Genomic DNA, 14,213 nt, shown 5'->3' with positions numbered 1-14,213 from the left:
TTTCATATGTGACTTGAAACTACATCCTACATCACACATTTACAAGAAGCCTTTCTGGGAGTTCAAGTGAGGTGCCTCATATTTTGTTCCCAGCCACCTTACAGATTAAAAATGCTGTTTAAGAACTGCCTTTCATCATTAATGGATATGTACCAGCTCCTTAGAAACATTTGATTCAGATTAATTCTGCTCTTATGTTTCAATAAACAAGAGTTAACAGGTTTTGTTGTTGTTGTTGTTAAGGGAGAAGAGAGACGCATTTTGGACAGTTCTGTACCTAGCTGAACATGATGTTCTACAGGAGTTGTGATCAAATCTCACAGAGGCTGTGTTCCATATGTCCTTAAAATCCACACCATACTTCTAAAACATGGCATCTGTGAAAGATTGAACTAAGTATATACTTTGCTGTGTGGGAGGGAGTGGAAGGATGCCAAGTATAGCAGTATAAGGTACAGCATGTATAAACACTTCTCATTGGCACGTGGAAAGGAACCTTAGCTGACACTGATTACATTTTGTCCAACAAGGAAACCCATATATTGCATCACTTAGTTCACGCACACACCCCATAAAAAATCAAAACAATCTAAACAGCTAGGGATCAAATAGGGGTATCTATCTCTGGCTTCCAACTTTTAAGCTTTGAGACCAAAAGTGTAGAATTATAGAATACATCAGTGAGAGTTTTGCCTAGTGAGCTTTTCTCTTTAGTTAGATATTTTAAGTATGGAACTGGAGAACACGAAGGAAACCCATTTTAAAGATGTCAGTAATTTCAAGAGTGGTCTATGCCATCACAGAAGTGCTGTTGTGAATTAATATCTTTATTCCCCATTCTCTGCACATCAAAGAACATATTATATTTTGCAAGAAGGACAAGTTTATCCCATCTGTTGATATGCTACTTTTAAATACAGAGTCACTGCACTACTGAGGTAGTATTAGAAAAGGCTTTACAACTTCATAGAACTGATCGTATAACTTGCCTTTGGTATCCATGCTAACAAAAATTTAGATAGCATTGTTTAGGCAGAGGCTCAGTATCTAAGGCTGAAATATGATTAAATTTGGGGCATTATTCTTATCTTTTTTACATGCCTAAAATACCCAAGGACACTTAATTCGATGAAATTTCTTTAATTTTTATGGTCCTCCAGACAAGAACAGGGCTACTATAAAATAAGGCTGCATTTTCAATTATATAGTTCCAACCTAATGTAGCATTTTGATATTGAATTACGATTTGTAAATATTAATTCAGAAGTACAGATTGCATGAGAATAGAACAGAAAAGGGCACAAAATTCAAACTTAATAAAAGATTCACCAGCTCTATACATGTATTATGTACGTCAGTACAATAACAGTGATTCTTACAGATCACTGTGACAAACATCAGGAAAACTAAAAACATAATAGGCACTGCAGATATTTTATGCATAAATATAAACTATAAGCTATCCTGGATATTTAGAATAGTGTAGAATTCATTAGCACATAAAATTGCTGGATAGCTCAGCAGACTAATGCATTGTAATTTAACTCCAGCTGTCTGCAATTAGTAAGTTCGAATCTTGCCAGGCTCAAGGTTGACTCAGCCTTCCATCCTTTCTAAGGTAGGTAAATTGAGGACCCAGTTTGTGGGGGCAATAAGCTGACTTTGTAAAATGTACAAAAGTATGAAGGCTATTGCTTAACGCATTGTAAGCCGCCCTGAGTCTCCGGAGAAGGGCGGCATATAAATCAAATTTAAAAAAAAAAATGAAAAAATTGTCTGACACAGCCAGCAAACTATCCACTAACAGGTGACACAATTTACAATACTTCAGGTAGAAAAATATGCTTGGTGTAAGTCTACTGACAATGCAGTTGTCACAGCAGACACAAAACAAAGCAAAATGTAAAATCAATTTTACAAGTATTTTCTGGCTTTATTTCATTGAATGGTGGCCAACTGAAATTAGTTTAACATTCTTGATTAATGTATTAATGATGTAAAAACAAAGCAGAACATATATTCTTTGGGCTGTGATGTTAGCTTAAAAAATGAGCAACTACTGAAGACTTAAGAAGTGAATTCACACAACCATTCTTGTTATTTTGCAGAGCTTTTCACGATATCTCTAAAACATTTCTATTATTTTCTGTTATGAATTGAAATCCACATGGTAAAACAAAACCCTCATTTTCCAACTACATTTTTAAATATTTCCAAACTACCGATTAAGAATACGAATAGTTTCTTCTATTATTCATTAAGCAAATTTTGTATAAACTCATTACGCAGTTTTCAGTGGAATAAAATAAGAATGTGATCATTTTAGTGAAATAAAATAAGAACATGCCAGGAAAATAAATAATTTTTCATTTTAGGAGAAAATATTATTAAAGAAAGGAAGGGTCAGAAAAATAATTATAGAGTTTTTAAGTATAATTAATCCAGCTAAAAGATAATCAAAAGTTACATATGACAATTCCCATGTTGCATTTCCTGGATTCTACATATGTTTCCCTGTGTTTCTTACATATAAATAATTTCAACCATAGTTTTAATGTAATTGGTTACTTGAAGTTTGTGATACTCTACATTAGCCAGTTACCAGAAGTAGTGCCCAAAATGGAGAATTAATGGGAAACTGATAAAGGCAATGGCAAATCTTGACGAAAATTTACTTTGTTTAATTTCATCATTGTTAAAATGATTGAATAGGTTTTCTGAGAATACTACTTTATATTCTTGTTATATATATATATAAACATTTAAAATTTGAGAGCTGGTTGCTTAAGTATATTGCAAAATTTGCCAAAATAAACATTTCTTTCAACTGAATTACAGTTTAAATAAAGATATCCATTTCCAGGCACAGCTTGAATATTTAGACATATTAGTAATGGGAGTCTCTTGGAAGACATGGATATATAGAACAGGGAAACAACAGGACCCAAGAATGCTACCAAAGTACATTTTGTAGTTCTATCTTTTCTTAGTTTTTTTTCTCAGAAACAATATAAATGAAATTAGCAGCAGGAATACATAGGAGATTTACAAGTAAAAGGCAAAATCATCAGGGTCCTTCTGCCCCACATGAAATGTTATAAATGAGACAGACCATTGCACAGTAGAATATCTGGAAGAATCTAAGATCCCTTGCCATGTCTTGTTTACTATTTATGTTTTTCAAAAAGTTCAGCATTTGAGTTTGAATAGAAAAGAACTCTGCTAATCAAATGAATATTTAAAACCATAACAACAAGTACTTGCATGAAAGTACAATATGAGAGGTGGCAGTAAAATAAAGTGTTTTATTAATTTGTTAAAACTTTGTGAATCAAAACTTTAAAATATGTAGAAATTTTAACTTGTGAACAACCTGAATATCTACTGAAATAAAAAAGTGCAAATAAACAAACCAGCATTTTGGACACACAACTGCCTCAAACCTTCACAGTAATCCATCTACACTTTGTAATTAATTTCATTCACAGTTTTCTTCCAAGGCACTAAAAGGAAAATAATTTTCTACAATAATTAAAATTTGTTTTACACTACAGTTGTTACTAAAGGAAGAGTCACTGAATTTCCTTTTGGTTATCTATAACTTAGAACTCTAGAAGAGAGCTCTCTGCCCCCTCCTCAAAAAGCAGAATGCAGAACTAAAGAAGGGTGACCGAAAGTCAGACTAGATTAAAACTGGGCCAATTCCAGTATTACTTCTAAAATCCTCCAGTATTTTCTAAGACATTTTTGGATCCATGTTAACTACTCAAGCTACTTTCAACAACATTTTCATATAAGAGGCTGTTCTATTTAAACAGATGCCTTATTTTTGTTAAAGAAACACATATATAATATGGGCATTATCCTGTGCAGATTTCCCTCTCGTGTTCTAATCTAATTACAATTAACTTCCCCAAAGCAAGGAAAAGAAATTATTTGAGATGACATAAGAATAAATGCATGAAGATACCGGTATACGTCTCTGAGCCCTTATCTTCCTAATAGCCCATATTTGAAGACTAGCTACTGTGGTATTGTAAGCACTTGTAATTTTCCACTTTTATGCATTTTGCAGCTGGTAAATATTTGATGACTTATCAATGTCAATCCTGGAATTTATGCAGAGCAGTGGAAAAGCAGTGGATAAACTCTCCAGGGAGCATTATAAAGTTCCTGTGCCAAAATCACTAGCATTATAAAAATAAGTGTCTTACTCTTTACATCGTGGTGGAAAGAATTTGTTGATGACAAATACATAAAACGGATTGTGAGGAAGTCCAGTATTACATTTTGTATGGCATTTGGCCATATGTCTTCAATGACTTGATTTTAAAGTCAAGTCCTAGGATCTCAAAGTAAGTTATAGGAATGTTCAGCATAGTAGATATGCATCTAGTTGTTGTACCCCAGTCAAATGTGATGCTAGAAGTGGCCCCTACTTCTGCTTCTGAGATCATTTTACATCTACTACATAAACCATTAATTTTCATAACAATTTTTTGGGAAATCCAGACAAACATGCTTCAAATCTTTATATGTCAGGAAAAAGCATATACACGCACCTTAATTACGAGTGAAGGGGCACCATTGTAAACAAAGGTCAGTAGCACAGTGGTACAGTAGATTGTCAAGAAAACCAATACAAGTGAAATACAGATTCATTTGCCTTGCATGTACATTATTGCCATATACAAGGAAGGAAATCTGTAAACTCATAATTGTGAAGATTTATTAATAAGGACCGAACAACAAGTGAGTGCTCCATCTACTTTTTCTAGCTCGGTGTTCGCTATAGGGATCAACATGTGGTCCTTCAGTTTTTCAAATACCTATTAGGAAAGAAAATGAAAAGTTGTTACATTTATGAATCTTTTTTTTTACTGAATCTTTATCATTGGTTTAAAAATGTTCAGTCAGAATTTTGTATATCTTAGTAGAAAACTCTTAGCAAATAGTGGCATCTGACTGACCTTTGTGCTTGGAAACTAGCAAGCCTAGGTCTGAACAATCTTTGAATGTATTGGCACCAGGGCATCCCAAGGCTGTCAGCTACATTAAGACACTAGAAAAATATCCTGGAAAAAGGCCGTGGGAAATCACTTCTATTCTGTTGCTAAGTCGATTCTATTAACGTATCCATGCAATCGATAAGAGTCAAAATCAACTTGAAAGGAACCTTTTTAAAAAAAACCTTAGTAAAATAGTTGAGCCTCAAATTGGATTCTCTGGTTCAAAATTGGAACACTGGGCATTAACAAGACTGATAAATGTGCTATTGTGTCATATTTTAGTTCATAAGTCACTGATATGTCATATGGACTGAGTAATGCTGACTTTGATTTCTAATAAAATTATGTCTCAAGTGATGGGGAATATGTGACAAACCAGTCTCATGATTTAATGTCTAATAACAGCCTGAATAATGTTTATCCCATGCTTACTTTCTTAAGATATTATTAGTGGAGTTGGGGAACAGAGTGTTTTATGTGGTCACACCACAATTCTGTACTTTTGCTTCAGATCCAACATGTTGGGCAATAAAAATTGTCAAGCATAATGTTGCATATTCAGTAATATCAAGATTAATAAAGACCTTAGAGTAAGCTTTGAGTCAACCCAAATTATAAAGCCAAAGTTCAGGAGAAATGTCAAAGATTTACATTTACCATATTTGTTGGGGAGTGCCAGTAAGACAGGGGTCTCCAACCCCTGGGCTGGCATGTATGTGTGCACAGCTTGACTCACACCAGTCAAGCTGCACACACACACAGGCCAACCTACTGCTCACACAGCCTGGTTCCCCTCTATCGCTCAGTCGGGCCACCAAGCCACAGAGGTTGGAGACCGTGGAGACCACTGCAGTAAGGCACAACTAAGTCAATTTATACACATGGGATATCTATCTATCTATCTATCTATCTATCTATCTATCTATCTATCTATCTATCTATCTATTCCCCCCTCTCTCCCTCTCTTATCTAAATCTGTACAATTTATCCAGATATCCAAATAAATGTTCCCTAGAAACTCACATAATATGACATCAGATTAAATGCTTCACTTGGGCCCAAGTCATTTCCAAGCATATCATACTCAATAACACTAAATGATTGCCAGTGAATAAGAAAAATGGGCATGTTCAGCTTAAAACTATGTTCTGGTCCATTTGAATAATATACTTAAAACTCAGAGAGTGGCTCCTCTGACATGCAGTAGCATCACAACCAGACCAACAGAATACTGAAGTGCACAGCATTTCTATGCTAAGAATAGCACAAGCATACACGCATATTTCTGTATAACATAATTTGTTGAATGTCCAAGAAAACTTTTTTCACCTCAAAAAACTCAAAGCCAAAACAACAAAATGAGAATATGGGAAACCAAAGAGTGAGAGCCAGCTTGTGAATAAAGAATAAAAAAGTAAAGGTTTCCCTGTCAGTCATGTCTGACTCTAGGGCATGATGGTTATCTCTGTTTATGGGCTGAAGGAACCAGCATTGTCCAAACACAATTTCTGTGGTCATGTGGCTAGCATGGCTCTATGCCAAAGGCACACGGATCACTATTACCTTCCCACCAAAGTGGTACCTATTAATCTACTTGCATTTGCATGCTTTCGAATTACTAGGTGAGCAGGAACTGGGGTAAATAATGGGAGTTCACCCCATTGTGTGGAGCTCAGACTGTCAGCTCCACTGAGAAGCTCAGTGTCTTTAACTACTGAGCCATCCCCACCCTTGAAAAACAAATGAAGAATAACCAACAAAAAATCTGGTAGCTGAAATGGAATTGTTCTTAATCTTAGATTAATTCAGAATCTGATAAAGCAATGGAGAGTTGCAAATTACAGTTTGAATCCCTTATCCCAAGTAAAAGTTTAAAGTGATGGGTGACATAATAATTGTAAATGGTCTGTCAAGGAGCAAGGACTTGATCAGATTTCCGGCACTCTTGGGATCGAAAAAATAAAATATACAATATATTTTGCACCATGACATGTTTTTGAGAATAGTTGTTTTTATCTTTATCCAGATTATATAAAAGTTCTGTGGGGAACAAAGGGTGAGAGGGCAAAAAAAGGCAAGATGGTGGAAGCTTGACCCATTTTAAAGTGCATTGTAACAACACTTCTACCACCTAACCTTTTTTTCGCCCACTGTCGCCACCGGACAGTGCTGGTTTCTATTTATCAAATTGTTTAATACCATGCATCCTCAAAGTCCACCAGTATTATTATTATTATTATTATTATTTGCTACTTTCAGTAGAAGCAATGTTTGAAAAAAAAAAAAAGATTACAGATTCAATGCTTCTCTCCCAAGCAATCTTAACTTATAGCTGATCAGCATTTTATAAGAACAGGTCTAGCCTTTTTGCCGTTACCTTTGCACTTTCTGGATACTCCTCAGGGGCTCGATGCAACAAAACATGACCTTTGCCAGGAATGTTTAAATACACACAGTTTGCTGCTGCATCATCAGGAACTGTAAGTTTATCATAACGGTGGTCACTCATCTGCTGCATTGTCTGTTACAAAAAGATAAATAGGGATTACATAAAGCAGGGCTTCATTACTCTTCAGAAAATAGGGAGAGAAATAGTTTTATTTTTTAAAAAAAATCATATCAAAAACTGTTGATATGTGTAACATGACAGTTCCCAATAAGAAATTCATCTTATACAGGTTACAGGAAATAAAAGGGATATATACAAAAGGGTTTCTTAACACAAATTCCAAGATGCTCAATGTTTCTGAAAGGCAAGCATGTTACTATCTGGAATATATTAATCATGTATTCAAACTCGGAGTTGTCACAACTAATATAAATTTGTGCATCCTTTGAAATATTTACCTATAAAATTAAGGTACATAAGATCAGCCATTGTGAGTAATTCATACTATTCTGCTTTATTTAGCCAGAATTGCTAATAGAATCAAATAGTCCTATTAACAAACTCAAATTTTCATTTGTGAAAGGCATCATATTTGTTCCTAATAAACAATTTTGTTTTGTCCTATTTTGTTCTTAGGGGAGGAACATTTCAAAGTATCCTACATTTGTCATATTTGAGATTTCAGGAATACATCCCCTAAGGAAAAAGTTGGGCATGGAATAAAGGAATTGATAAAATTTATTCTAGTTTTATTTTAATTAGATTTGTATGCCGCCCTATCTCCATAGGACTCAGGGCGGCTCACAACAATTAAGATATACAATCTCAATCCAAGTAAGAAACATGTTAAAATACATATTAAACGCATATTAAAATACATTAAAAATCAAAACCCCATCAGTCCAGGCTGGGCAATTTAAACAGCCATGTTTTTAGTTTTACTTCCTAATTGAAGTTTTAAAGAATAAACAGTGTTATTGAAAAAATATCAGGCTAAAATTTTGGCTCAAGTTAGTTTTCATTAAAATTAAATACCAAAACTACTTCTAGACCTCCAGTGCACTATTTAAAGGGAAAGGCAAACAATGCATGTCAAGAATTCAGGCAAAAGGGAAAAAAAAATACCAGAAAGAAGACTTGCAGTACCATGGACAGAGCCTTAGGTGCAAGAGATTTGGTGCAACTAAGACAGTGCCAAAAAGCCCCCCTCCTATTTCATATTCCATTTATAGAGAAGGGATGTGTAAGTGCAGGAGATATGTTCAAAAATGATGATCACAACTAATAAATTGCCATCTTTAATCACAATCAGCATTTGCTGTTTGAGGTAGATGCCTCACTCTTCCAAATGGTAAGGCTAATTCTGCTTGTATTTCTTGCATGAAGACAATATACACATTTATTAACAAATATTATGATGTGCAGCTTAATTCACTGGATGACAGTGTTTAACTTCTATGCCTTTTGTATACCGGGTGTATATTTGTGTGTACATGTCTTATGGGTATAAATGTGTATATTGCACAATAGGCCTCTGGGAATATCTGTACCTGAATGAAAAATGGCATGTAATCTTTTAACAATACCATGGAATTTCTAAACACAAGAGTCTCATTAGCCACATTGGAGACTGAATCATAAGTATCCTGTGATGACTCTTAAGCAATGTCTTACATTTCTGAGGAAATGTCATCATTGTAATAGAATTTCATGTTTTGTTACTAATGAAATGTTTGTGTAGTTTTCCTACCATTGAATTTTAATAATATCTTATAATGTAAACATAAAAAATATAATCCTCTCTTTTACAATAATTTCCCAAAATCGCATAGCCTGGAAATTTCAGATTGTCCATGTGTGTTAAAATTAATAAAATATGTGCATATAAACATATTTTATTCCCAGGCAGAAAAATCTTAAAAGAGGAGATAATTTTTCCAGTATAATATGCACACATTTCTTTACAGTGTACCAATTCTGAAGATAAATTATTGATGATACAATGCCATCATTAAAGCAGAGCAGGCGTTCAGTTTCAAATTTAGCTAAAACAAACCAACATCACCTTTTTTCAGATTTTCTTCTTGCAATTCTACTCTTCAGCTAATGCTTTAAACATATTTGCTCTTTCAGATGAGCAACAGAGGAAGAAGACTATAACAACCAAAAAAATAAAATAAATTGCATGTAAGCATTTGTCGCTCAAATATTGCCTTTAATTCTCTGCATTAGAAAAGCAGTAGTTAAGTTTCCCAGTCTTGAGGTTAGTGGCAAAGTTGGCGTTCAGTACTGAAGGAGAAAAAAGCCACACCAGACATTATATATTGCAGTCTTTGTCCTTTGTTTTCTTAGAAATGAAGAGATAATTGAAATAAAAATGATCAGTGTATGATACTATGTATAATGACTTTGGAATAAATTCAGCTGAACTCACTGGGGTTTGCTTTGGTGTTTATGTAAGTCCTGAAAATATATTCCCTTCAAGTTTCGTGCTCTTATATATGTTGACATTTTCAACAGTAGATAAATCCAAGAATCATGCAACTAGGAGGATAAATTATGCAAAGTTTGCAAATATATGGAAATGTAATTTCTTCACATAATGCAGGATCCAATCTGGATCATTCACTGGATCCAATCTGGATCATTCACTGGACCAGAGATTTAGTCTTCTGAGCTTTACTAAGGGAACTTCTCTCTACTGGAATGCTTACATAATTATACAGATATTCCAAATTTTGATTCTTGGAGCAAAATCTGAATTGGCTTGCTTAATTCATAAAGGACTATATTAGCTCTGTCCATAGCTCCATTCATCTAGGCTCTGCTTATAATTTATGGTAGCATAATACTAATGTATCAATTCAGAAAAAATAATGGTGGGGACAAACTAATTATAATGCTCCCAAAAAACCCCAACAGGAAATGTAATCCTTCTCCCCCCCCCAAAATCTTTCTGTCAATCAAGTAAAGAATAGTTGTAATAGACTGGAATAATGTTATACAAATACATTGGGATAAAAAAGTTTGATCACAAGTGATTAATTCAATGCAAATGTCAACAGAACAAAAACAATGAACATTCATTTTGCCAGATCATGCTATTTGTAAGCAGTACTTTGAGGAAAATTTCTTTCTTTCTAAAGATTATAAGAATCACAAATTCATTTTATGTGAGTCTGATTTCCTGCCCAGAAAGATCTTTGCATGACGGATTACACTAGCATTTCCTGCATATTGATTATTTCTGGGAATTCTCTCTCTCTATAAAGAATCATTTTGCTGCATATTCACTAAAGCCCACTCATGCTTTTCTGATGTCTAGCAAATTAATCTGCAAACTCCCCAATCTAATTTTTCCTATTGTGTTTTGCAAACTATATTTTGACATGAAAGGTTTTGAGTAACAAGTAAATGCATTAAAATGTGATTAGGAAAGTTCCTAAAATAACCATCATATTCCTCTATCAGTTTGTCATCCTGGCTTTCATTGTGAGTTGAGACCCATTTCAGTAAGATTACTGAACAATATTTTAATTGAGAAACGAAATACAACCACAAAAGATCTTATTTAAGCTATTTTTTTCCAACAAAAGGAGGAACATATGAACAATTTGCTATGTGAAAAATATAGGGAAATTTTACAACTTGATTAGGCTCCAAGCTTGGACAGATAAATTAAATAATATTTTCATTGATATGAAATATTAAAAGCAAACCTGTATTGCTTTGGAAATATCTATATTATAAAAAAGTTAAATTGACTTTTAATTCAACCACTAAATGTCAAATTTAGTGACCTACCTGTATCAAAAAAAATAATAATTACTGAATTTAAAAGCTGTCAGATATCAGCGTAAAACAAATCACATCACAAAATACAAAACAATGAAAAGCTCACATAACAAACCAGTTGCATTAAAATGCAAATCTTATGAGATCAAGAACAACCAAAACATTTGATCTGATGCTCAGAAAGCTTTATTTGTTTCCTTTTCTCTTTACTATTCAGTTTCAGGCACTAAGCACCAAATACAATGTATGACCACAATTGAGCCCAAAATTCCTGTTCCTAAGTGAGACATTTGTTATGTGAATTTTGCCCCATTTTACAACCTTTCTTGCCATACTTGTTAAGTGAATCATTGAAGTTGTTAAATTAGTAACACAGTTGTTAAGTAAATCTGGCTTCCCCATTGATTTTGCTCATCAGAGGGTCACAAAAGTTGATTGCATGACCCCAGGATACTGCAACTATCATAAATATGAGTCAGTTGCCAATTGTCTGAATTTTGTTTATGTGACTATGCGGATGCTACAATGGTTGTAAGTATAAAAAATGGTCATAAGTCACTTTTTTCAGTGCCATTATAACTTTGAACAGTCACTAAATGAACTGCTGTAACTCAAGGACTACCTGTACTTTATTTTCTCATCTGTAGGCAAGAGTACCATACTTATTAATTTGCTTTTCCTGGAGTAGCCAATTCCAGAATGTGAAGCAGGGAGATTACTTCTCAGTCCTGGGTATCTTAAATTTGGGATCTGCACCTTCATTTTCTGAGATTTACTTGAATAGTAGGAGACAGGGCAAGCACAAAGACAGATTCACATGATGGTTGGCATCCTGTCCCACATCCACACCCACACCCACACCCACACCCAAAGCCTTAGGTGACGCCTTAGCTCATATTTCCTTCTTTATATTAGACACTTCTGAATAATATTTAAATATTTTTATTAGGTCCTGAATATAGGAAAAACAATTTCTCAAAACTGACATCAAGCTGTCTGGCTTTGACTTCTACCAGAATAATAGATATTGCTGCTTGTTTTTATGATCTATAAAAGTATATATTTCCAAAATGAAGACTTCTCCAGGAAACACACTTTTGTGCTCTTTGCCTAGATAATCTCTTCAGACAGAGTATTAAAAAGTCTACTATATCCTTATACACCTCTCATCTCCTTCCTTGTCTCCTTAGATTTGCAGAAATAGGCATTTTTGTGGTAACAATAGTTCTGCAGTACTCTTAATATGCCCTGAACTGCTTTACCTGATTCAAATAACCTTGAGCCAAGGTCACAGTAGTTACTCAGCATTGACTGCTTCATAAGAAGTTCTGCAAAAAGAAAAAGCCTATCCAGGAAAAGGCTCAAGGAAATGGCTAAAATTGTTGTTCTGCTGACAAAACTTAAGAATGAACATCCTGTTTCTTGGAATATGCACAAGGGAAGAAATAGGAAACTGATCCTCAGAAAAGCAAAGGAAAACGAACAAGAGAACAAAGTTCCTATTTACGTAAGTCAAACTGACAGCTACCTCCGCTTTAGATGCTTAAAGATGCGTAACTAAGAGGCTTCCTGAATTCTTTACATTCTCACAATAGTTGTACTTTGGAGCAGAGCAATGCCTATATCAAACCAAATCTGTATTACGGTCATAGATCAGCATTGGGAAGGTGGGGTATATTCATTAAAAACATAAAGGATACATCAAGAATAAAAAAAATTAAAAAGCTAGAAGATATAAAACATATAAATGAAAAATTACAAGTATGTATACAAAGTGAAAATCTAAAAGAAGGAATAGAATATTACATATATGTAGGGAATTATAAAGGTTAGAATGTGGAAGACTGTATCACATTATGAAACACTCTAATATTTTTTAGTTTTTAATGGTTATTAATTGTTTAGTTTTTAATTTGTTAATGGGTTTTAATTCGCACTGTTTTAATTCGGGCCAAAGTATATAATTCTTTTAATTAATTTTAAATTTTGTATTGTTATGTATTTTAGTTTTGGCTGTGCACCGCCCTGAGTCCACTAGGAGAAGGGCGGTATATAAATTGAATAAATAAATAAATAAATAAATAAATAAATAAATATTCTGTAGCATCCTAGGTGCTCATTACATCTAGTACAGGGGTGGGCAATTGTGGCTCTTTTACAACTTGTGGACTTCAACTCCCAGAATTCCTGAGACAGCTTGGTTGTAAAAGAGCCACAATTGCCCACCCCGATCTAGTATATAAAGTTGAGCCCCAAGCACAGATCATCATTCAATGAATGGGATGTCTATATTAATTACCACATTTGGAGTGTTGGTTTACAATTCTATATATTATAAGGGAAAGAAAATATTTTTTAACCCAATGACTGAATTAAAGATGTTATGCTAACACAGCTATTATTTATCTTACTCATTACTTGAGCCTAAAATTTATTAGAATTCTAGATGGCTCCTTAAGAGGGAGAACCACAATCCCAATACCTATAAAGATCTGTCCAAGAATACAGACACTTCGATTATGCCACATAGTATATTTAGTTTTAATAAATTATAGCATGAAGTGTCTACCCTTCCACAACTTTCACAAAATCAGATATAAACTCAATTTTCAATTAAGATAATCCATGTATATAGGTGGCCAAATGTTTCTCTGAAACATAAACCATGTACATATTCCCAGAATTTAAGAGCCTTGCATCAAAATAGTAGGAATAGCACTGTTGGATCAGGTTTCACTTAGGCAATGTAGACTTAAACTTCTCCCACTATTGTCCCTGCACAACTGGGTGTGTGCTGTCCTCAGCTCAGAGGTAGCCCTGAGACATCAAGACCCATATCCCTTGTTCTCCATGCACTATTTACTTTTATCAAGCTTTATTATATAAAGTCATTTCCAAACAAGACTGAGTCCAGTTAAAGAACAATGGCTTATGTACAGAGCCATTAACATGTTGAATGAAAACAATTTTTCTGAAAAAGTTCAGGAAGGGGAGAAAGAAATAGCAGCTGCATGGAAAAG

General features: G+C 34.1%; 1 protein-coding gene across 1 annotated transcript in view; it reads right to left on the bottom strand.

Moving 5' to 3' along the window:
• Positions 1-4,712: 4,712 nt before the first annotated feature.
• The window catches only part of DDAH1 (dimethylarginine dimethylaminohydrolase 1), a 64,026-nt gene continuing 54,525 nt past the window's right edge, over positions 4,713-14,213 (bottom strand). Inside the window, exons 5-6 of the mRNA XM_070939416.1 lie at positions 7,387-7,530; positions 4,713-4,829 (exon numbers count right to left, since the gene is read on the bottom strand). Coding sequence (XP_070795517.1) covers positions 4,713-4,829; positions 7,387-7,530 — 261 coding nt within the window. The remainder of the gene's footprint in view (positions 4,830-7,386; positions 7,531-14,213) is intronic.

Source organism: Pituophis catenifer, unplaced genomic scaffold (genome assembly GCF_029215685.1).
Source record: "Pituophis catenifer annectens isolate HBS135680 unplaced genomic scaffold, rPitCat1.0.hap2 SCAF_3, whole genome shotgun sequence".
NCBI lineage: Eukaryota > Metazoa > Chordata > Lepidosauria > Squamata > Colubridae > Pituophis > Pituophis catenifer.
Note: the sequence above shows the minus strand (reverse complement) of the source record. Positions and strands in the feature narration are given on the sequence as shown.